This window comes from Zalophus californianus, chromosome 8 (assembly GCF_009762305.2).
Source record: "Zalophus californianus isolate mZalCal1 chromosome 8, mZalCal1.pri.v2, whole genome shotgun sequence".
Taxonomy (NCBI): domain Eukaryota; kingdom Metazoa; phylum Chordata; class Mammalia; order Carnivora; family Otariidae; genus Zalophus; species Zalophus californianus.
In genome coordinates, this window is record NC_045602.1 from 50488042 (window position 1) to 50511210 (window position 23169).

At 54.0% G+C, this 23169-nt stretch overlaps 1 protein-coding gene across 3 annotated transcripts in view; it reads left to right on the forward strand.

Annotated features, from left to right (window-relative positions):
- The first annotated feature begins 2754 nt into the window (after positions 1 to 2754).
- Positions 2755 to 23169, forward strand: part of RAB11FIP5 (RAB11 family interacting protein 5) — a 36376-nt gene continuing 15961 nt past the window's right edge. For all 3 annotated transcript variants that reach the window (XM_027621901.2, XM_027621902.2, XM_027621904.2), the window contains exons 1-2: positions 2755 to 3330; positions 22682 to 23118. In XM_027621901.2, coding sequence (XP_027477702.2) covers positions 2900 to 3330; positions 22682 to 23118 — 868 coding nt within the window. In that variant the 5' untranslated portion in view covers positions 2755 to 2899. The remainder of the gene's footprint in view (positions 3331 to 22681; positions 23119 to 23169) is intronic.

Here is a 23169-nt window from a genome sequence, read left to right on the forward strand (position 1 = left end):
AGGCGAGCGGGAGTAGCCCATCTGAGTTCTCTTTTGCCCTTTCCTGAAGCCTTGCTACTCCATGGGGGAGGTGGGGGGGAGGGGGGAGGAGGCAGCCGCCTAGTCGCCGAGTCATGTTAGAAAACTAGGAAGCAGATGAAATGGAACCATTAAAGAAGGGTGACTAATATATGTTAGTTGCAGTTTGGTAAGGATGTCTTCATTTGCACAGCCCTTGGGGAATCCGTTCTTAAAGTTGGGGCTTCAGCCTGAGTGCAACCCTGGTTAAGTCAGTTAACATTTTTTATATCTCAATTTCTTCATCTGTGAAGGTATGACAACATTTCCTGCTTTATCAACCCCAAATGATGTAGTGCCTATACGACCAACAAAGCTAGTGTGAGAGCAGAGAGCCACAGGCAGTAATCACTCAGACTTAAGTCCATGCTCTGCGATTTGCCAGTTAGAAACTTGGAGGAAGTCACCCAAGCTCTCTCCACTTTAGTTTCTTCATCAGTGAAAATGAGGGTAGCAATAGCACTTGCCTTAAATGTTTGTCTTTAGGGGTCAATGAAACAATACATGTAAACGGTAGAACCAGGACTCCAAAGCCCATCACAGTTGACTCACAACCATAATGCATACAAATCAACAGCAGAGTGTAGGGAAAAGGTTCGATAGAAACACAACAAACTGTTAACAGTGTTTATTTCTGGATGGCGAGGTTATGATCTATTTGTTTTTCCTTTATATTTTTCTGTCTTTTCCAAGTTACTTTTATAATCAAAAGAAAAGCTGTGTATGATGTTCACATGCCTTGAGATCATTTGTGATGGTCTCCACTGCATTAAAATCTTTGACCATATTTTCTCACACAATCTTTTCAGCCACTGCTTGAAGTAGGCATCATTATCCCTATTTTCTAGATGAGGAAATGAGGCTGGTAGAGATTAGAGAACTGGTTTAATCTTCAGGTCTTATTGCTGCTAAGTGGCAGACAGCCACGGTCCATAGGCAGATCTGGCCGTCTTAAAGATAGGTGCCGTGCACAGGCCTGTTGGACCGTGGGGCTCAGTGCCCAGGACCCCTCCACCCCAGTTTTCAGAAAGCAGGGGCAAGGTGGCAGGCTGTCAGGATTGGGCCTGTGGTGGGTGTGTACCCCTGGATCCCCAGTGACTGGTTCCCTCCATCCATATTCTGCTGGAGAACATGGCCAGCAGAATTGGGATTTTTCCTCTCTCACTGCACAGGAAGTCAAGGGGGGTACTGCAGAGAATCTTCCCAAGAAGAAACACAGGTTGCCACCACAAAGGTATCCAACAGAGGAAGTAAAAATAATAGGATAACCACACAAGATGGAGGGAGGGAAGTGGGTGTGAGACATACCATCTATCATAGCAGGAAGGCAATAGATAATGGCCGTCCTGCTAAATCCATCTATGTAAGCATTTTAGGTAGAGTGATGGAGGTACCCACCCGACTTGAAAACACCAATGGCCATAAGTGGATTTTCTTTGGATCCAGGGATGAGAGGGAGACTTTTGCTTTTCATCATAAGTGCTTCTGTCCTATTTGATTTTTTTTAGCTGTATGTGTTATATTTTATTTAAAAATTATGATTTTAAAAGTACAGGCTATGGGGTCATCTGCGTGGATTCCCATACAACCTTTGCCAATTTTGGATCTTGGGCAGTTTAGCCTCTCTAAGCTGCAATTTAATCTTCCGGAAAGCAGGAATAAAAATCACACTCACCCAGAGGGTTGCTCTGAGGATAAAGTGAGATAATGTATATAAAGTACATGGACCAGCACTGGCCGAAATTCAGCATCTATAATTACTAAACATTGCTATCATTATTAATAATAAACCAAGCATTCAAATAAGACCCTGCGCTTTGCAGACAGGCACATAGTAGGCACTTAATGGGTGGAAGGGATTGTTTCAAAACCCTCCCTCCTGAGCCTATAATTTCCGCCAACCGGTGACGCAGGAGCCCCAGCTTAAATGTTGTGGTTACTTATTTATTCATCACCCGGCTCTCCACCGCAGTGTCCGCTGAGGGCGAGCCCAGCCCTCCGGCCTCCCGCGGCCGCGGTCTCACCACATCTTTGGGACCCTGAAGCGCGCGGAGGTTGGAAGAGGCGGCAGCTCACCGGCTTCCAGCTCGCTGATGCGGGACTGTCACGTGCCGGAGGGGGACTCAGTTCTGGTTTCACACAGCATCTTTCCGGGCAGGGGCGGCCTGGAGGACCCGGAGCGCGGCTCGAGATGAGGGGGGTAGCGGGGCCCCGTCCCACACCCACTTGTCCGCGCCAAGGGGATGGCCATCCCAGGAGGGGCGGGCCGGGACAGTTTTAGGGCAGGGCTTTCGGAGCAGGGACATCTCGAAGAAAGATGTGGGATTGGCCAGGAGACGCGGAGCGGGCTTTTCATACCCGGGAGAGGGTGCAGAGCTCCCGCAAGCGAGGCGGGGTTCTGCGGGCGCCCCCAGCCCGGGGCGGGGCCAACGCCGGAGCCCCGCCCACCCCTCTGCGGAGGCCGCACGCCCCACCCCTTGGTCCCCGTCGCCCTCTCCAGCTGCAGGCGGGTGTGCGGAGGCGGGTGCCGGGGCGCGACAGCTAGCGCCCCCGCCGCACTGCTGCACCGCCTCGCGGGGCTGGGTCGCGGGGCGGGGCAGGGCTGGAGGCGGGGCGCTGACGTCGCGGCGCGGCCGGTGGCCGGGGAGGCGGGGAGGTGGCTGCCAGCTCGGCCCTGCCCAGCCCGCAGCTGCGGCGGCCCGGTGGCGGCGGCGGCGGCGGCGGCGGCGGCGGCGGCGCTCGGAGCCGGCTTCTGACCGCCCTCCGCCGCTGCCCGGCTCCTCTCACGGTCCCCGTGTCTGTGCCCGCGTCTGCCGGCTCGTCCGCCGCCGCCTCCTCCGCCATGGCCCTGGTGCGGGGCGCCGAGCCCGCGGCGGGGCCCTCCCGCTGGCTACCCACGCACGTCCAGGTGACTGTGCTGCGGGCCCGCGGGCTGCGGGGCAAGAGCTCGGGAGCGGGCAGCACCAGCGACGCGTACACGGTGATTCAGGTGGGCCGCGAGAAGTACAGCACGTCGGTGGTGGAGAAGACGCCGGGCTGCCCGGAGTGGCGCGAGGAGTGCTCTTTCGAGCTGCCGCCGGGTGCCCTGGACGGCCTGCTGCGGGCGCAGGAGGCCGATGCGGGCCCAGCTCCCTGGGCCGCGGGCTCCGCCGCCGCCTGCCAGCTGGTGCTCACCACCATGCACCGCTCGCTCATCGGCGTTGACAAGTTCCTGGGCCAGGCCACGGTGGCGCTGGACGAGGTCTTCGGCGCAGGCCGCGCCCAGCATACGCAGTGAGTGAGGGGCGCCGAGGGCGCGGAAACGGTTAAAGGAGAGCTCGCTGGGCGGGGCTGGCGGGGGAGCGGGACCCCGAACCTCTGGCTGGGGCGGTGCGCCCTTTGCCGCGAGCTCAAGGGCGTAAACCGACCAGTTGCTCTTTTGCATTTTGGGTCCCCTTCTGATCGCCTTCCTTGCGACGGTCTGTGCTTGGTTGCTGGTGTGTCCTTGAGAAGCCTAGGGGGAGGTATGATTGGTGGCCTAGCTTTAGGAGTGGATTGCCAAGTAAAGTTAGGAGTGGGATCCAGAGGCCCTTGGACTGTGGAAACCTCAAGAAGGAAAATTTTGGGGCCATTCTTAGGGCCTCCGGGCGTGTCTCCCTTTCCTGGAAGGGGAGGGGCACTGCAGCCGCCTGCCCCAAGATGGGCCGCAGGGGAGTGGGGGAAGGAAGGTGCAGTGTTCTACTTGAGGGCGAGATTGACCGGAGATGCCCCACCAAATCTGGAGACTGCAGAGAGCATCTGCTTCTTGCCTGGTATTTGGATGCCCTCTGCCACCTAGAGACAGACGCCTCTGGAACCCTGCCCCTCTGTGTCCCTGTTCTGAAAGCAGGAGAGCCTCCTAACTAAAGGAAGGAAACCCTTCAGTCAGCCTTCAAGTGTCCTGCCTGTCCTGCTTGAGGTGAAGGCAGCGGTCATGGTTAATGCACAGCAGGGGATAATCTCCCAGCCACTTCCACCTTGAGGGGCTGGTGCGTTTTTTAATCATTTATCTTGGCAGTGTTTAACCTTGCTGGTGTTAAGATCAAGGCTTCAGACTTGGAGCCCCATTTCCTGTTTGGACTTGGGCAGGATCTGAAAGCCAGTCCCCAGGGCTGACCACCTGCTGTGGATCATTTAAGGGGTTAACTGGGGTGACACCTCCCCTGGACCCAGTGGGCCCAGGATGGGAAGGGTAAGGGGATGGGGGCAAGGGCATGCCCTAGGTGGGGACAGGTGCTGGAAATGTTTGCCCATGTGGAATGGCATCTGAATAAATCTAGGAAGGCTTGTTGGAGGAGAAGGGTGAGCCTGGTGCAGGCCCATAAGAGAGCAGGATTTGGTTAGAAAGGATCTGACCTTGAACATTTTTCAAAACATGTGTTGAAAAGGGCCTTGGTGGCTCTGCTGCCTGGAGTGAGAAGCTGGTTAGCGCAGGGCAGGTTCCAGGCAGGGCTGTGACCTGGCTCCATCTCCCCCTCCCCTGGCCTTCTCCTCTTCTCGTTTCCTGACTTGCTGTTTGGTTGCTGGGTGTGGAATCCTGTGGTATAGTTTGGCCCTTGTTTTGTTTTTTCCCCCTCCCCTTTTCTGTCCTCTCCTTCCTTTCTGGCTGAGGGAAGCCAAGGGGCTGGGGGTGGGGCAGAAAGCTCTCCTCTGGGTCTCTTAGCCCTTTCTTTTCCCAGAGCGGCTCCTGTCCCCAAATTTATCCCACCCCTTTCCTTCCTAGTTCTCCAGTCTCTACCACTCAGCCAATCTGCCCAGACTGGTAGATGACACCCCTGGTGGCTGAGGGATGGGGAAGACAGAGAGTCTCTAGGCTTGTGGGGAAAGGCCTCTGTGAAGTCAGTGACTTAGGGTGGCGGGGAGCTCTGATTTTTTTTTTCAGTTTCTGCCCTTGCTTTCTTCTTGGCCTTTGGATCTTACTTAGTTGAACTGTCAGTGCTTGTAGGCTCAGGTGGGCCTATTTTCAGCCAAGAACAGTCCCTCTTGGAGAATTTGACTTGCCACCCCTTGATTTGAAGGGGAGCCTTAATTTACTTTATAGAAGTCATCTTTCCCACCAGGATGTTTCCGCACCTACCCGCTACTTTCCTCTGTTTCATTGACCTGGGTAATTTCTAGAACCTGGAGGGGGCAGGAGAGGAGAGGGGCACTCCTGGTGGGCAGAGGAAAAGTCGGTGAAATCTGCCTGATCTTTCAGGACCTCACAGTGTACCAACTGGCAGAGGGTGGGGGCTGCTGCTCCCACATGGGTCCCCACCTCCCACCTCTGATTTTAATGGCCACTCCTGGTGATATTTCCTAGGAGCACCCTGGTGTGAGCTACTAAGATAGTGAGTCTACACATTACCCAGTGGAGAGAGGGCAAGATGGAGAGGACCAGGGTGTACCCGCCTCAGCTTTGGATAATGGTGGAAAAGAACAGTATTCACTCTAATGCCAGGAGCCAGCTGTGGTGGTCTCTGGGAAGACAGATGGCAGCCCTATGTCACCAAGACAGAACCTGACTGGGGAAGGGCAGCTTCATGGTTACGAGGAGGGGGCTGTGGAGTTGCAAGAAATAGATTCCGGTCTCAAACTTGCCACCTTGTGGTGAGTCAGGTAAACTCTTGGTGCCTCAGTTTTCTCATCTGTCAAATGGGGCTAGTGTTACAAGATTGATGTAAGGCCTGAAATGAGAATGCAGTTAAAGCACCTAGGCATGGCTGCTGGTCACTGAATAGCAGTGATAGCGGAGGGAGGTTTTGGTAACAGTGTCTGGTAGCTCTGGTCAGGAAGATGTCCCCTACCCTTGAAGAGCCTCTCATGTGATGGGGGGGGGGCGGGGGGAGACAATACAGAACTTAGAGCCTGAGTCTGGGAAAGCCCCAGGACTGTGGGTGGCAAAGTACATGCAGGAGTAGGAGAGCTCCTGACGAAATAGGCCAGCCCTTTGCAGGCCTCCATTCTCTTGGCTGCTAGAGGTTTGAGAGCTAGGGCTGGGCTTGGGAGGCCTCTCAGTGCTCAAGCCAGGCTTGGGTCAGCTTGCAGCCCTCTGCAGCAGCTTGGGCTGGAGCTGCCCCTGCCCTCTTGGGAACGCAGGACCGCCCAGTGTCTCTGAAAGTGGAGATGGCTTTCATTCCCAGTTCTGTGACTTACTAGCAGGCAAGTTACTTAACCTGTTTCCTCCTTTCTACAAAGGCCACCAATAATAATTATGGAATTATAAGATTAAATAAGACCGTGTCTGTAAAGGCCTTAGTATAGTTCCAGACCTAGAGCAAGCCTTCAAAGTGTGGGTGCTGTGGTTACTCTGAGGACCCTGCTTTGCACGATGATGGTGGTGGGGTGGATGGTGCGAGGCACTTCAACAGCCCCTGATACTCCTTTGTCAAGGGGTGCTCTTTGAGGTGAGGGATTTCACCAGAGGCTTCCAAATTAGTGAAGAGGAAATTCTCAAAACAAAACTTAACATAATACATGAAGAAACTCATTATAACCGTCTCCCCTCAGTTAAGCCATATATGGATCATCATGGGTCTGAAAATCCCAAGATGCTTCTTTCTCCACTATTTCCTTTCTGGTTTTTATCTCCAGTAGTACCCTTGGTGGGTACTTTGTGTGGAGGGGGTGTTATGTGTGGGTGAAAGAGTCCCTGCTGTAAAGAACCCCCATCCTGGGCCCATCAGATTGATGGTTAGAGCCCTCGGGAAGCCTGAGTCTGGGCTTAATTTGGATCGGGACCAGTTTGTCTTTCGCCATCCCAAAGAGTAAAGCTGTCGGGCAAGCTGCTAACTGTGGCATCCTGAGAGGCTTTGTCGACGCTGATCACAGCTGTGCCATTGATTTTATGGAGGGCTTCCAGGAGGCCTGTGGCCCAGGACCACTGAGGTTTGAGACTGTAATCTTCTGCCTGACTCATCATGGTGGCCTGAGATCCCCTGGAGGATGTTGGGTTTGGGGGCACTGGGAGAGGCACCTGAGGGAAAATGCGGCCTCCTGGCTTAAGTTTGGGATGGTTTTTGAGGGTTTCCATTCATCTCTCAGCCTCCAGACAGTGTGTACATTCCTGTGCATGTGACCCCCACACCCTCTCTCTGCTGGTTTCCAGATGTGACTGCTCCTCAGGAAGCAGCTGAGGCTATAAGGGTCCTCGTTCCAACCCTAAGGTTTGGCTCCGGCTCCAACCCCAGACCTGTGGGGCTGCTGGGGAAGTCTGCTTTGGCTGTATGTGTTGGGGGCGGGGGGGGGGGGGGGGGGAGGGTGTGGCCGTATTTAAAAGTCAGTCATTAGGATGCAGGAGGCTCCAACTCCCTTAGTTATGAGGTAGTTTTTATTTGGGGTTGCTTGAGCAGCAGTGGCTGGGGGAGAGGGGAGGGGTAGGAAGTGACTCCTCCGTCAGACAGGGCGGCTCCTGGTTGGCACAGCAGCTTCGTCTTCCCTCTGCATCTTTCCCTGGTGGGAACCCCATCTCTGCCCTAGTCTCCTCTCCCTGTAGCCAGCCAGGAATAGGCCTACCTCAGCAGATCCTGCCCCAGGCGACCACGAGGGCTGTCCTTTCCTCTGATGGGGGCTGCCTGCTCCACTTGTTATTGCTGCTTCCCAGGTGCTGTGACGTTCTTGCCGATGCCAAATGACTAGTCTGGCCTTGTCCAGATGTTTCCCCTGCCCTTCCCACCCTGCGCTGGGACAGATAATTAACACAATGACAGGAGCTCTCTGTGCTCTCTGGGAATCAGGATCTATTTTTTCCTTGTACACGGCCAATCCTCTGCAAAATGGTATCGTCATGAAGAAGCTTTGCCCTTTACCAACAGCCAAGTAAAAAAAAAAAAAAATCCACACTGTGGGTCCTTTATACACCTGGCAGTCCTGCCAGGGAAAGAGTCTAATGGCTTTGCTCTTCCTGAGCTGGCCAAGAACCCCTTAGGTTATTTCTTCCCTCAGGAAGGATGGCAGCCAGTGAGGGGAGCTGAGTGTGGCAGGTTGGGCTGAGGCCTGGCTGTGGGGCTGGGCCCAGGCCTCTCCCTAGTGAGCGGTAAGCAAGCCGGGACTCAAGCAGGGACTCCGCAAGAACCAGAGGAGCTGCCCAGGGGAGGGGCTTTGTCACAGGCCACCTCGACCTTCAGCTGACCCAGGGGTTGGGGTGGGGGTTGGTGGAGGGGGTAGCACAGCCCTTGCTCATGGAATTCTAATGTCCGAGCTAGCAGAGAACTTAGCCCTGTGGGGACTGAGGCTGGAGAGGGGTGGGGCTCTGTGTGGTCTCTGTTAGGCCCTGGCAGCCCACAACGCTGCAGGATTTAGGGTAAGGGAGAGATGGCATTTGGGGCCCTGTGTGCATCCCCGGGTTTCTGTGGAAGTGCCTGTGGGGTTTTAGAGAGAGGGACGTTTCTGCTGGGATAGGGGAGTGGGCCTTGGGGCTTGTCTGTGGACCTGGAGGGGCAGTCTCATCCAAAGGCTTTTCTGGAGAGCCTGGGCAGAGGCCTACAGGGGTCACTGGGTGGGGTGGGTTCAGAGGAGGGGAGGACGTGGATATCCCACCCTGCATGCCCAGAAGGTGTGGCTTTGCTAGGAGGGTGAACCCCACATTTGGAGGAAGGGCCGTAGGCAAGTGCTGTAATTTCAGGCCTTGCCAGGGAGCCCTGGAGAGGTTCAGAACAGACAGAGCTACCGGGCTTAGCTGTGGTCAGGGGCGCCTCCTTGAGGAAGAGACATACACCACCCTGGCAGCACGTAGCACTCTGTCTTGGGGGGCTGTTATTGCCTCGTTAGCGAGGCATACCATCGATGAAGCCCTTTTTCTGTGCTGCCACTGTCCTAAGGACTTACCTTAGCTCACGGGAACCCCTTGAGGTATAGGTACTGTTACTGGGTTTAATGGATGGAGAAACAAAGGCACAGAGAGGTGAAGTGACTTTTCTAAAGGCACACAGTAGAAGGCAGAGTCAGGATTTGGACCCAGCCACCCGAGCTTCAGATTCAGTGCTCTTCACCACCACTCTGGGCTGCCCAACCTCAGTTTCCCCCCATATCTTCTTCCATGCGCTAGCTCTGCATAGAACCAGGGCTCGGCCGCTGCCCTCCTGAGGGTTCCGCTGTCCTCCCCAAAGCCCATCTCTGTGGTTAGCCCCATGGCTCTGTAAGCATGGCCGGCTTCTCCTGTGAGGCCTTGGCTGACTGGGGTAAATGTGTTTGAGCTGCAGCCCCAAATCCCGTCATGTCTGTCTCCTGGGGAGGGGGTTGTTGCAGGGTACTTGGGGAAGGAGGGTATCAGTGCCACCAGAGTGTGTCTCAGGAGCTGGGGGGAGGCCTGGGAAGCTCTGCCTTGGCCCTGGGCACCCCCTCCCCCGGGGGGAGATTTGCTCCCATTGGCTTGTGCAGTAGAGCAGAGCTTGGTAGCATCAGCAGATACAAGACTTCCTGACCTTTCTCAAGAATCACATGCTTGTTTTACTGTGACAGAATGCTCTGAGCCATCTAGGGCCTTACAGTGATGCCGTCATTTGCTTTTTTTTTTTTTTTTTCCTTTTCTTCAATATCTAGGAAGCAATTAGGAGGCAACCACTGTGCCTAGGTCAGGGCTTTGGAGAAAACAAGAGAAAGAAATGTATAGCCCTTTCCCTAGAAGGGCAAAAATATGTCTGAGACAAGACTTATCCAGGAAGGATAATTAACCTACAGAACAGCTTATATAAGTGTGAGAGAAGGAAAGGATCAGGAGAAAACTCAGCAGGGTTGGAGTGATCAGGGTGGGCATCCTGGGGGAAGCAGGTCCTGGATCCACAGCCGAAGCTGTGATGGAGACTGGGAGAGGTTCAGAGAGGGAGACTGTCTCCGGAAGGGGAAGTGAGTGTTTTGGGGCTGGGCCAGGAGAGGGAGTGGAGGGGAGCCAATCTTACATTCCCCTATGCCTGTCTCAGCAAAACAGCCTGACTTGACTTTTTTTTTTTTTTTTTTTGAGTAGTTCACCTGGTTCAACTTCTTAAGGTACAGAAGGTATGCAACGAAAAATCTCCCTTGCCCTGACCATCCAGCTCCTCTCTTCAGAGGGAACCAGTATTGCCAGTTCTTGGGTATCCATCCAAAGTTATTCTATGCATTTAGCGTTGGTTTGCAGAAATGCAGTGTTCTCTGTGCATAGGTTATACCTCTGATCAGCTTGACTTTCCCACACAGGATGCTCGTTTATTGTTTGTCTCTGCCTGTTGTGTGTCTAAACCGAGACCTTGGCTGAGGGGCCAGGCACTACTTAGTTTTGTCCTCTGTGACCCAAGACTCTTGTTTTGGGTAAATGTGGGGTTAGGAGCAAACTGGGGAGGGGATGCGATTAAGTAGACTTTCCTCCTACTCCCCACACCCCATCTGACCAAGACCACCTGGGAGAGGTCATCTTGCTGGTTCCTTCTCCCTGGGCAGGGTCGTCACTGGTTGGTCCTGGGCCACCGTGCTCCCATGGGGCTGATGACAGCTTATAAAAGGCCCTTGATAGACAGTGAACCCAAATCTGTATGTGTGGTTTGGCCTATTTTTCAGAGTGCTTTCCTGGCATCACCTCATTTCATTCTTCCCTGAGGGCAGACAAGGTGACCCCCATTTTTTACAGATGTGGAGACTGGGGTCTCAGGAGGTGAAATGACTTGTCCAAGATCACATGACTTATGTGACCAGCCAGATTTCTGACTCCTAAGTGCCGTGCTTTTTCCCCTACTTCGTGCTTTTGGCTGTTACATATTTTCTGCTGCTATGAGGGTGGTTAGACTTGTCTCTAGGCATTTTAATAGCTTTATCTCTGCTGAGTGAGTATGGTCGCCGGCCAGTCTGGGGCCAGCTGACAGCGACAGGCCTTCGGAGCCCACAGCAGGAGGGGGCAGGAGGGGGCAGGAGGATTGGCTGAGGTGTTTGTGCCTAGGAGGGAGGGAAGCTGGACCTGGCTGGGTTCTGAGGTGAGTTAAGCAAGCCATGCTCACAGAGGCTGGGGTGGCTCATGAAGTGCTGGTTCTGGGCTCCAACGATGATGCTCGAGTAGGTGATAACAGGCATCTCCTGGCCAGATAAGAGGCAATATCTTGCCCGAGGACTGGGTCTGGCTTGCAGTTTTGCTGTAGAGACCAAATCAAAGGGTGGGTTTGATTGTGGGTGTGGGGAGCCAGAAGAAGATTGGCCTGAGGCCCCGCAGGCCTCCTGTCTGATAGCGCACTAGGAGGAAGGCTTGGGTGGGGATTTGGAGAGGAGTGAAGGTGTCCGATGGAGGAGACTCTGGGGAGGGGGTTTTCCAGCTGTCCCCCCTGATCCCTGAGTGCTCACAGTCTTCGTTGTCACTTCTCCCTGCCCCTCACTGGCTTGTCTTATCGCCCCACTTTTCCAGGGCTGAAATGGCGGCTTTAAACCCTCTTAGTAAGTCAGATCCATGAACTAGAACCTGGTCTCTTGTCTTCCCGCTATGCCCTTAAAATAATTTTTTTTCAACTTATTTTTGGGACTCGCTGAGCCCTTGCCAATGCCATCTCCTTTATCCAGCAGGTATTGGAAGGTGTTCCATATATCAGGCCCCGCCCCTGGGTTTGGGGGAGAAAAGGTGAGTCGCAGTCCCTGCTGTCGCTAAGGAGGGAGAGTGCAGGGCCGAGGTCGCTGCTGGAGGAAAGGGGCCCCTCCCACCTGCCCCGTTGCTCCTGTCCTCATTTAGGATTCTTTTTTTTTTTTTTTTTTAAATTCCTGTTCTGAACTCTTATCATAACTGCTGCTGCCTTTTTTTAAACCAGAATGCCAGTTTATTAATTTATGATGAGAAATTATTATACCTGCAGAGGCGTAAGGAATTGTTCAGGCCGGCCCAGCCAGGGGACTTTCCCTGGCTTGTGTCGGCTCATGCCTGTCACCCTGCCTTACCTTGGAGCTGTCCCTCTCCCTGCTGTCCTGCGCTCTTCCTGTCCAGCAGGCCCTGTCCCTGTTTGTACCCTGTAGCGCTCTTCGGGGCCCAGAATAGTGTTTGAGGCCGGCTCCTACCCGCCCCAGGGCACCTTTCTGCCTGCCTTTCCCTGTCAGCCCTCGCATCTGCATATTTTATTCCTTCCACCTGGAATGGCTTCCTACCCAACTTCTTGCCTCTTCGCTCAGCTTTGCTCAAGGCCCGGTATCAATGTCGTGTCCTTCACCACCCATTCCGAAATCATCTTACTACTTTAATTCGCTTACGCAGTTTGTGCATTGTTGCGGTGTCAATCGCTTTCCTGATTTGTGTGGCTATCTTATTTCCCCACCAAGATGTGAGCTTCTCAAGGACTCTCCCTTCTTATTCCTGGCACATACTTGGGAAATGTTTTGAGTGGAGGCCTAGTCGAGGCCTCCCATGGTTGGGTGGATTTCATGGGCGAGAGCCCTGTGCCTCTAAGAGGGATGGTGTTGGCATCGAGCGCCAGGCCCTGTGCTGGGGTGTGGCGATGAGTGGGCAGGACTGAACTCACCAGTCAGCACAAGGTTCAGAGACCAGGGCTCAGTCCTAGGACAAGGAGAAAAAGCCTGTGTCCTGGCCTAAGGCTACCCCCCCCGCCCCGACCTCTGGGGTCTAATGGAAACTGCACTGTTAGTCCCAAGTGGGACCAGAAGGAGAGTGTCAATGAGTCAGTGCTCCCTAACATAACCATAATGTCCTTATCACACACAAAATCAACAGTTCCTTAATAATCCTCCAGTGTCCAGTCCACATGCAGTTTCCCCTGATACCAGAACTCTCTCTTCATAGGTGGTTTGTTGAGGCAGCATCCGGACAGGGCGCCCATCCTGTGCCTGGTTAGGCCTCCCAGGATGACAGTCTTTGTCTCAGACCCCTACCCCCTGGATGGAGGAGCTGGGTCACTTGTCCTTGAGGCTGTCTGACACTGTGGCCCAGGCTGAGGAGCTCCTTCTGCTGCTCCTCACCCCGGTTCTCCAGCCCCTGAGCACCAGTTGCTGGGTCTGCAAGGCCGGGTCCCCACACCCCGCCTGCAGGCAAGAGTCTTTCCGTGTGGGGCGGGGCAGGGCAGCCGATGCCGCTCCCCGGCCTCGCTGTCAGTGAGGCCAGGTGGAGCAGCGGGTCCTGTTGCCCCAATGCAGCCATTGTGAAGTTGGCCATCACCGTGGTTTTAGCATTCACGGATGAGCACTGCCGTGGTCCCCAGTTCTGCCTTTTCCTCCGTATCTGTCAGGAACCTGGCCGAAGGAAGAGCTCTCCCGCTCAACTCTTTGGTCACTCTGTGTAGGAATGGGCAGGATGGTGCCGTTCACTGAGGAATACCAGGAATGGCAGTTCTTTGCCATTATTTTTCCATTAGTGATGACTTTCAAATTAAAAATCCACCTTGCCCCATGATGGTGTGCCTGATACTAGTTCTTTACACTGCAGGAGTTTCCTGCCAGAGCAGAGATCGCAGGGCCTCGTGAGCCTGGGGACCGTGGGAAAAGGTAACTCGTCTCTGAGGCAGCAGGGATCTTGAGGGCAAATGATATGCTCTGTACAACGTCGCTTGAAATGGCGGATGGCTGGCCTGGAGTAGGAATACGGGGGCAGATAATGTGAAGGATAGATCTTTTGGTGTTTTCTCCTGCAGTTTTCCCCAACATCTACTTTTTGGGTCGCATCTCCTCCTCACTCCAGAGCCCCGCAGCCCCTCATTCGTACTAACTCCGGATGGGGAGGGTGAGGCCAGGAAGGAGAACTGGGTCAGTGTATCTTTCTCTCCTTTGTGCTGGCTCCTCACTTTCCCTTCCGGAAGATTCTCCAGCCAGGACATCAGGCCTCTTAGCTTCATTTGCCTCGGGGGTTGGGGTCTGATGCCGGCAACTGTCAGCTTTGAAGAGCCCCCTTATCGCCAGCCTGGCGGTAGCCGTTCAGTAGACTGAGGTGGGACCTGTCTCTGGAGAGGCCGGGGTGGCATCCGTAGCCATCAGGGAGAAACTGCACCCCTGATGGGTTATAGCTGTAGCAGGTGAGGATCAGGTGAGGAGCCACCCCCGGGACGTGAGAGATTGGGGTTTTGGGGTATGAGCAAAACACACTTGCCTGCTCCCTAGCTAGCAGGCTCACTTGCCTGTTTTTGTTTTTCTGGAGTCACCTTCACTGGCATGCAGGGTATCTGAGGGTTAGACTGAGCACTGTAGCGTGACGCAGGCGAGACTCAGGGCCTTGAGCCAGCTTCTGGCCCCTGGCCAGGCCCTCCCATGCCCCTGGGTAGGAAGTGGGGAGCAGTGCCTCTCCTCTGCTTTGAAATCTCAGCCTGGGTGCCATGCGGTGGGGCGGGAGGAGGAGACCTGCCTTTCTGCTGCTGCCTTTGTTCCCTCCCTACTCTAGAGCAGATATTCTTAGCGCTTTTTGTGCCGTGGACCGCTTTGGTCTCTGGTTGAAGCCTGTAGGCCCCTTCTCAGAAGAAGATCTTTAGATGTGTAGGATTACAAAGTACACCAATGGCATTGAAGTTCATTTATCGATACATGAAAACATTTGCTACAGTAACATGTCCTTATCCCTGTACTAAGTGATGCAGTCCAGGGGTTGTCTAATAACGTTAAAGTTCAGAGTACTGCTGAGTAGAAACCATATTCTGTGACATCTGCCACAGCTGTAATAGGATATGAAGCTGTCTGGATTCTCTTAGTGACACACAGGTACTTCTGCCATACTGTCACTGTTGCAGAAACTCATAATTGGCAGAAATGCTAAATTTCAGTTAGAGGTTAGGAGAAATAAAGATGTAACTTGTCTTCCATCTAACACATACTCCTGCCCTAGAGAAATAAAGGGGTGACTTTGGATTCCTTGGTTGGGCAGGGACATGGGGTTTCTTGCCTCTGTGTGTGTGTGTGTGTGTGTGTGTGTGTGTGTGTGTGTGTGTGTGTGTGTGTTGTACTTGCAGAGAGGGGCAGTCTAGTGCAGTGATGAAGGTCAGGGGCTCTGGAGTCAGGGAGCTTGAGTTCACATCCTGGCTTTCCTGCTTACTGATAAGAAGTGTGTGACTTAACGCAGCCGACTTCTCTGTGCCCCTGAGTCTGCTTCGGCAAAAATATGTGAGCTAACACTCGTGTGGCATTTCTCGTGTGCCGGGCCCCCTTCTCTGAGTGCAACACAGATAGCCCACTTCGTCCTCATAGTGGTCCTGTGAGGAGAGTGGACACATGTCCCCCCCCCATTATAGATAGGGGTGGAAACAGAGGTACAGAGAGGTTAAGTGACCTGCCCAAGGTCATACAGGTGGTGGGGCTGGGGCTTAAACCAGGCAGCCTGGCTCCAGAGTCCATGCTGTAGCCACCCTCAAGGTCTGCCTCCCACACCCACCTCACAGGGTTGTTACGAGGATTAGTAAGATACCCGGTGTGGTGAGTGCTTCGTATAGTGCCCAGCATATAATAAGTGATAAAGGAGAGATGTAGCTGTTAATGGTGATAAGATTTGGGGGCGCCTGGGTGACTCCATTGGTTAAGAGTCTGCCTTAGGCTCAGGTCATGATCCCGCAGTCCTGGAATTGAGCCCTGCATCGGGCTCCCTGCTCAGCAGGAGCCTGCTTCTCCCTCAAACCACCCCCCCCACCCCGTTGTGTGCACGCGCACATGCACACGCACTCTCTCTGTCAAATAAATAAATAAAATCTTAAAAAAAAAAAAGATTCGTGTCCTAGTGATGGGCTAGAGTGGGGTCAACACCTAACCTCCCTTCATCGACCTCCATTCACCGGGCTGGGCACTTCCCAGATCTGGCTGGGTGCCTTCTCTCTCAGGGAAGTGAGTGAGACTCTTTAGTCAGAGATGGGAGATGAGGCTGTCAGGATTAAAGAAGGCCCCCTTTTGGAACTGTCCTCTTTAAGCCTGGCACTTGGGGCTCCTGCCCTCAGAGGGTTCCTGTTGGGGGTGGTAAGCTAGGGGCATTCTCTTTGCTTTTTGGGAGCTCCTGGTCTCATGGGGGTTTGTAATGAGAGAAACGTTATACAGTTGTTGAGTTGTGAACAGGGATGGACAAATTCCTGAGTCAATTTCTAGATTAGTTTGTTAGTTCATTGAACAAATGTTTGAGGGTCTGCTATTTTAAGTGCTGGGGATGCAGAGAGGAGCAGAATGCAGTTGCTGCCTGTAGAGCAGGGGAAGACAGACGTCACATAGCCATGAATACGCCATACATCGTTGTCCTATGTAGGATGTGCGTGCGCACACACACACAATGTCAAGTAGTGTTAAGCATGCTGAAGAAACAAAATAAGGCAAGGAACACTGGCAGTGGAGGGACTCAGGAAAGACTGAGGAGGTTCAGATGAACTGACACCTGATGTGAGTGACTGAGTGAGATCCGGGCCTGTGTGTCAGGCAGAGGGAGAAGCAAGTGTGGTGGCTTTGGGGTGGCAACAAGCCTGACAGGTTCAGGGACATCAAGAAGTGGGGTGAGTGACTCAGAGAGTCAGAAGAGCCGGGACTCAAAAGATGGGACCCTGCCACCATTCTGAGGAGCAGGGTGTGGTGTTCCTGTTTGCTGGTGGAGCAGGGAAGCAGGGGATTGTCACATCCAGAAGGGAGGTGGTGGTGGACTGGACTGTAGGGTGACAGGGGTGAAAGGGGGAGAATTCCAGATAGAATTTGCACATAAAGCCAACAGAGTTCAAAGTTTAGATGCAGGGAAAAGAGACAAAGATGGTTCCTGGGTTTGGGGACTGAAACAAATGGTGTGTGGGGGCTAAGAAGGGGCGCCATTATTTGGATCATAGGCTGAATTTGGGACTGGTAAAAAATTGGGGATGAGCCAGGTGTGCCCCGGCCCGTGTGTCACAGCCCCTACTGCCCCTGGTCTCTTATGGGAGCCACTCTGGCTCTGGCACATGTGAGTTTGACCTCGGGCCCTAGGTCAGTTATGGTGTGTGGCATCTGTTAGCCCAGCTGCGTTGTTCCCTGAGAGACAGGTGGAGGTGGTGGGCGGAGGAGTATCTAAGGCCGTAATCTTGGTAACAGGTGGGTCACCTAGCCCCCCACCCCTTCCATCCTGCCTTTGTCCTCTGCCCTCGGGGTATAGGGGGGTGTCTAGCAGGGGAAGAGGCTAAGGGCTGAGTCCTAAGTCCAAGCTGGGCCTGCTGAACTTTTGTCAGCTGCCTTGGGAGCTTGGGGGAGGTTTGGCTGATGAACAGGTGGCCATGAAGGCTTCTCCATGGTTCTGCGCCCCCAGGAATTCTGACTCTGATGGCCACTGGGGAAGGCTGGGCTGCCCTCAGACAAGGTTTTAATGGCCTGGGAACAGGACAAAACCCCAGGGTTCCCTCAGTGACCTTTCAGGGCTGCATCCTCCTGGGATTTTGTCAGCATCTGTGGTGTACATCTAGGCCTTTTCCAGCCTCTGTACCCTCGGGGTGTCCAGAGGCCTGGGTGTTTGCATTCAGCCATATGAGAAATGCTACATCTTTTTTTTTTTTTAAAGGTGACTTGGGTAAGTGACAAACCTCTGTAGGTTAGTTTCCTCAAGCACAGAATGGGGATAGTGGGCCTGACCTCCTGGACTGTGTGGATAGTAAAGGGGGTACAGAGCCTGGGACGTGAGTGTGCCGGAAGGCTAGCTCTGCCAGTTCTCTAGCCCCATCACGTGCCCCCCCCCCCCGCCCCCATGTGTGGTCCGCAGCAGGGCAGGCATCCCCTGGAAGCTGGGTGGAAATGGAGCCTCTTAGATGCCCACGGCCGCAGATCTGCATTTTAACCAGATCCAGTGACCCTTTTGCGCTTTGCAGTTTGGGAGACACTTGGGAAGAGCAGCCTCCAAAGCTGTGCATACCTCTTCAGGAGCAAGGGATTTTCTCTTACTCCTCCTTTCCTGTTGGTGCCCATCTTGGCTTGACTGCCGACACACCTGGGACAAGTCCCAGATAATAATCTTCTTTGTCAAACCCTTGTCTCCTGAGTGCGTGCTGCCTGCGCCTTGGAGCGTTCAGGTGCCCCACCTACCACGACTCTCACACCATCTGAGAGGAAATAGGAAGTGTTGGCGCTGTGCTGACCAGAGGCCCCAAGAGGATGGTTTCCCACTGGATGGCTGAGGAAACAGAGGTTTAGGGAAGTAACCTGGTAAGTGATGGGGCCAGGGTGTGCACTCAGGATGCAGAGCCCAGCTCTTAGTCACCGTGCTTTGCTGCCACGGGCATCTGGATGGGAGCTCCAAACAAGGAATGGGCAGAGCAAGAGGGAAGCGAGAGGGAGTGCGGGCAGGGAGTCATGGAGGCCTTGTAACATCCCAGGATTTCCTGCCATGCACTGTTCATTTATTTTGTAGCTCTGTACCCTGGGGGATACTCAGTAAGCATCTGTAGGAAACCCAGTCCAGCTAGGGAGACCCTGGGCACCCAGAGAATGACAGTCCCAGGTGGCCACCATGGAGCAGAGTGCAGCCAGGTCTGGTTGTAGAGTGAGTCTGGTTCAGAGTGCGTGTGCCTGGTCAGAAGGAGGGATTGGGCCAGGCCAGGATGGTGCTGCTGTGAAATCTTCCCAGAGGAAGTGGGACTTGGGCTGGGCTATAGGATACTGCAGTCACATTCCCCGTGGGAGCCCCAGTTTGTGGGGATGGGATGCCCAGTGCCTATTTGCTCTGGAATCTGCTGCACGTGGGGCTCTGTAAAGAGAAAGTCTCCATCGCTTCACGGAGGGATCATCAGCCCACGCCGGCCATGTCTGTGGCTTTCTAGCCTCCAGTGGACTCCAGTGTGCTACAGTGCCTGGCAGGTCCCAGATCTCTTAGGGGGCCATCTAGACAGGCGAGAGGAAGCAGGAGCAAAGGGTCGAGGGGAGGGTTGTAGCCTTTGTCTGGGAGCTGGTGGTTGTGGGGCCTTGCCATCCCAGCCTGTGTGGGTCACACTCCTGGGAGAAGGCCTGCTCTGGTTGAGTCCTAGGGCACCCGAGGTGCCTAGCAGGGTCCAGTTCAGTCCTGCCCTCGACTGGTAGGGAGGTAGATAGGTGACAGCGGCTGGGGTCCAGATGCCATTCTAAGCCTAACTCTGCTCTAGATAGGGGAGTATCAGAAAATGGTAAGGAAAGTCTTTTCTCTTCACTCCAGCCTTCCTGAAAAGCAGGTCAGAGAGAGAGAGAGAGAGAGACAGACAGACAGACCCAAATTCCCTGGGGAAGAGCAGAAGAAGCAGAGAAACAGAGAAGGCCTTATAGGGAAGAGCGTGGGGAGGGGGAGGGGGCAAGGATCCTCTGGGCAGAGGACCTGAGTGTCACCGTGGGCTAATGATGCACCCTCCCTTCAGCTGAGGGGGTGGGACGGAGAGGCCAGCAGCCTATTCTGTGGCTCAAGCAACTGAGGAGATAAGATAGGAGCAGGCGTTTTCTTTTGTCTCTTTTCCCTATTGCGACAGAAATGTGTGCTCCTTATAAAAAATTCAGACTGGACAGAAATATTCTATGTAGGCAGTCATTGTTCCCTGCAGCTTCACCGCCCCCCCCCCCCCAGTCCCCCAGATAGTGACTGTTAATGCTGTGACGTGCGAAGTGAGCAGCTGGGAACTGAGGGCCCCTGACCTTCATGCCCCAGCAAAGGATGTGTGTGCTTGCCCATTCCAGTTACCCAGAGCCTAGTGGGCTGGGGTGGAATCCATACACTTCTCTTTTTCTCCACCTCCTAGGATTTTCCTGTGCTACATAGGGCCTAGTCTAGGTTTGGGGAAAGTGACTAGGGCTCGGCCTTTAAAGAGTTGAGTGTCAGGCCCAGGGTGGGCATTGGCTTGAGAAAGTAGGGGTGTGAGGATGTCGATGCAAGCTGGTTCGTTTTTCTAGTAAATCTCCCCTCCTTCTTCCCTTCCCCCCCCCATGCGACACATCCTCTCACCCATGCCTTCAATCTGTCTCTCTTAGCTCTCTCTCTTCTCCCTGCACTCTTCCCACCCTCCCCCTGCCCCTGCTTACTATGAGAGCCACAGAGAAGTGCACCCACACTTGGAGCACGGCCCTTCACCCTCCCTGGTTGTGCTGTCTGTCCTGCCGCAGCCTGCCCAGTAGATGGTCTCTCAGGTCTAGGAGGGAAAACCAGCAGCCCTGGCTCGCTCTCTCGGGCCATGATGTGGGTCGCCCAGGAGAGGCCAGGCGCATAGCCCATAATGGGCACATGAGGGTGCAGTCTTGATGGACACTCCCAAATGGGTGCAACTGCATGTGCCCCTGGGAAGACTTTTTTTCATACAAAAGATCTCCCACTCCCAATCTGTTTACACCTGGGAAGCTCAGGGAGCCGGTGCTGTGGGGTGGGCAGATCTCAGGGTTGGGCAGTGACCACCATAGCACAGACTGAGGCATGTGGGGGCGTGGTGTAGTGTGTGGGAGGTGTGGTGTAGCGTGTGTGGGGTGTGTGTGTGTGTGTGTGTGTGTGGTATAGTGTGCAGTGCTGGGGGTGGTTGTGTGTGGGAGGGTGGGTAGTAGGGGGTATATGTGGGTGTGGTGTGTGTATGTACTGAGGGACTTTGAGCCCTTCAGTGACCAATCTGACCATCTCCACCAGGCCTTGTTCCACCATTCTTTATTGGCTGGGTCTAGAATTCTAGGCCGGAAAACTTTTCCCTCACAATTTTGAAGGCATGACTCCATAGGGTACCCAGTGTTGTGAGTGAAGATCCAATGTTATTCTAATTCCTGAACTTACGAACCTGTGTCCCCTGTTTGGAAGCTTTCGGGTCTCCTTCTTCTGCCTGGTATTCTGGAACCTGAGAGTGAGACCTGTTAGCCGGGTCTTTCTTTGTCCCTTGTGCTGCAATGCATGTGGCCCTTCTGGGCTGGTGCTCATGTCCTTCAGGTCAGGAAAACTTTCTTGTATTATTTCTTGCCCAGTTTCTTCCTCCTGGTGCTCTCTGTTCCCTTCCCTCTCCCCTATCCCCTCTCCTATTTTTAAATTAATAGAGGTTTTATTTATTTATTTATTTATTTATTTATTTATTTATTTATTTATTTATTAAAGAGCAGCTTTAGGTTAACAGAAAAACAAATGGAAGGTACAGAGAGTTCACATATACTCCCTAGCTCTGGCCCTCCTCCTTCCCCCCACCCCATCTTTTCTTTTTTTATTAACATCTCACATTAGTGTGGCACATTGGTTACAACTGATGAACCAATCCCAATGCATCATTATTAATTAGAGCATATAGTTTATATTAGAGTTCACTCCTTGTGTTTTATATTCTGTGGGTACTGCCAAGTATATAATGGCACGTATTTACTATTACAGTATCCTACAGAATAGTTTCACTGCCCTAAAAATCCCCTGTGAGTTGTTGATTTTCAGCTTTGCTCAGCTTTTTTCTTGTTTTGTGGATGGGAGAGAGGCCTCCCAAGTCCCTCACACATGGGAGCAGACTCCTTTCTCTTTCTTGACTTTCCAGTTATTTGGTGATAGACCTCCTTGGACTGACCTCCTATCATCACCTCATCTTTGCCCTTCTACTTTCTGGGGGATTTCCTCCAACACATCCTTTGAGTGTTTTATTAAGCTCTAACGTGCAAGGGAGGTTACACATTCTGGGTGTTGGTGTGAGAAAGGGGACCAATTTTCAGCCACTTCTGGTTCAGTTTCTCTGCGGAATCTCTGTGCTCACATCTGTAGGAGATGGGGTGGGGGTGTGGCCTGCTGAATAGAATGGGAGGGGACCCGGGTGGGGGGTGTCTAGCTGCTCCACACAGACGCTGTATGCTGCTGCTGGCCAGGAGTCTGGTCAGGCAGCAGAGGAAAGAAGAGCTCCGTGCACACGCCTCCCCTGGAGGGCGGGCTCCAGCCACTCTGTGCAGTGGTCGTGTGTGTTAGGGGTCTTTCTGGGAGTGTGTAGTGGGAAGAACATGGCCTCTGGAGTGATGAAAACCAGCTGTCTGTTTCCTCTCTCCTTCCTGTCTGCTTGTTTGTGGATGAGTTACTTTACCTCTGAGCCTTGACCTCCTGTTGTATAAAATCAGGGTAGTGGCCCCGATGCCCCAGTCTTGTTGTAAGGTGTACATGGGAGTGAGCTGAAAACCCGTGTAGTCCATTGTGCCACACATGAGCAGCTCAACGGATGCTAGCGCTCTTGCCCTCCCTTGGGTCTCGGGCTTGAGGCCCCTGTGTGCCATTGTGTGCAGAGGTGTTCTGGTGGGGTCTGGATGAGTCAGGGAGTGAGGTGTGTGTACGTGTGTGTCCTCGTGTTCCTGGCCCTGGGCCTCTGGATGAGCTGTTCTTTTCTGGGCTTGCTGGTGGCTCAGAGCAGAGCTTTGGCTGGGACAAGCCCGAGGAGAAATGTGGGTAGGTCTGTGTGCCCCAGGGGCCTGGATGGTTATGAGCTCCTCCCACACCCAGCCTCACGCCCTTGGGCCTCAGAGTTTCAGACGGAGTGGGGAGGGGCAGCGGGGAGGTCTGCGAGCTCCCGGGAAGGGGGATGGGAAGGTGGCATGAGTGGTAACTGCTGCCCTGCCCGGTAGCACCGAGGGGACTCCCCTACTCAGGATGTGGTTTTCATCCCAATGGACAAGTTGTAGATAGTTTCTGGGCTATGCCTGTGGCTCGGAGGGCTGGGCCTGTGTGTCAGGTCAGGGCAGCAACCTGTGGGAGAGGCTGTGGGAGGTGCCCAGTACCAGGGGACGGCGGGCTCCCCGGGCCTGTGGCCGGAGCTCCACCCCACCCCCCTTCTCGCAGGTGGTACAAGCTGCACTCCAAGGCCGGCAAGAAGGAGAAGGAACGTGGGGAGATCCAAGTCACAATCCAGTTCACTCGCAACAACTTGAGCGCCAGCATGTTTGACCTGTCCATGAAGGACAAGCCGCGGTCCCCTTTCAGCAAGATCAAGGACAAGATGAAGGGCAAGAAGAAGTTTGAGCTGGAATCTGCCTCCGCCATCCTGCCAAGCAGCGCCCTGGAGGACCCCGAGCTGGGCAGCCTGGGCAAGATGGGCAAAGCCAAAGGCTTCTTCCTCCGCAACAAGCTGCGCAAGTCCTCTCTGACGCAGTCCAACACCTCGCTGGGCTCGGACAGCACACTGTCCTCGGCCAGTGGGAGCCTGGCCTACCAGGGCCCGGGCGCTGAGCTCCTTACTCGCTCGCCTAGCCGCAGCAGCTGGTTGTCCAGTGAAGGGGGTGAGTGAGTGAGGGCCCTGCCCCCCTGGGGGGCAGACGGGGGTTGGGGGT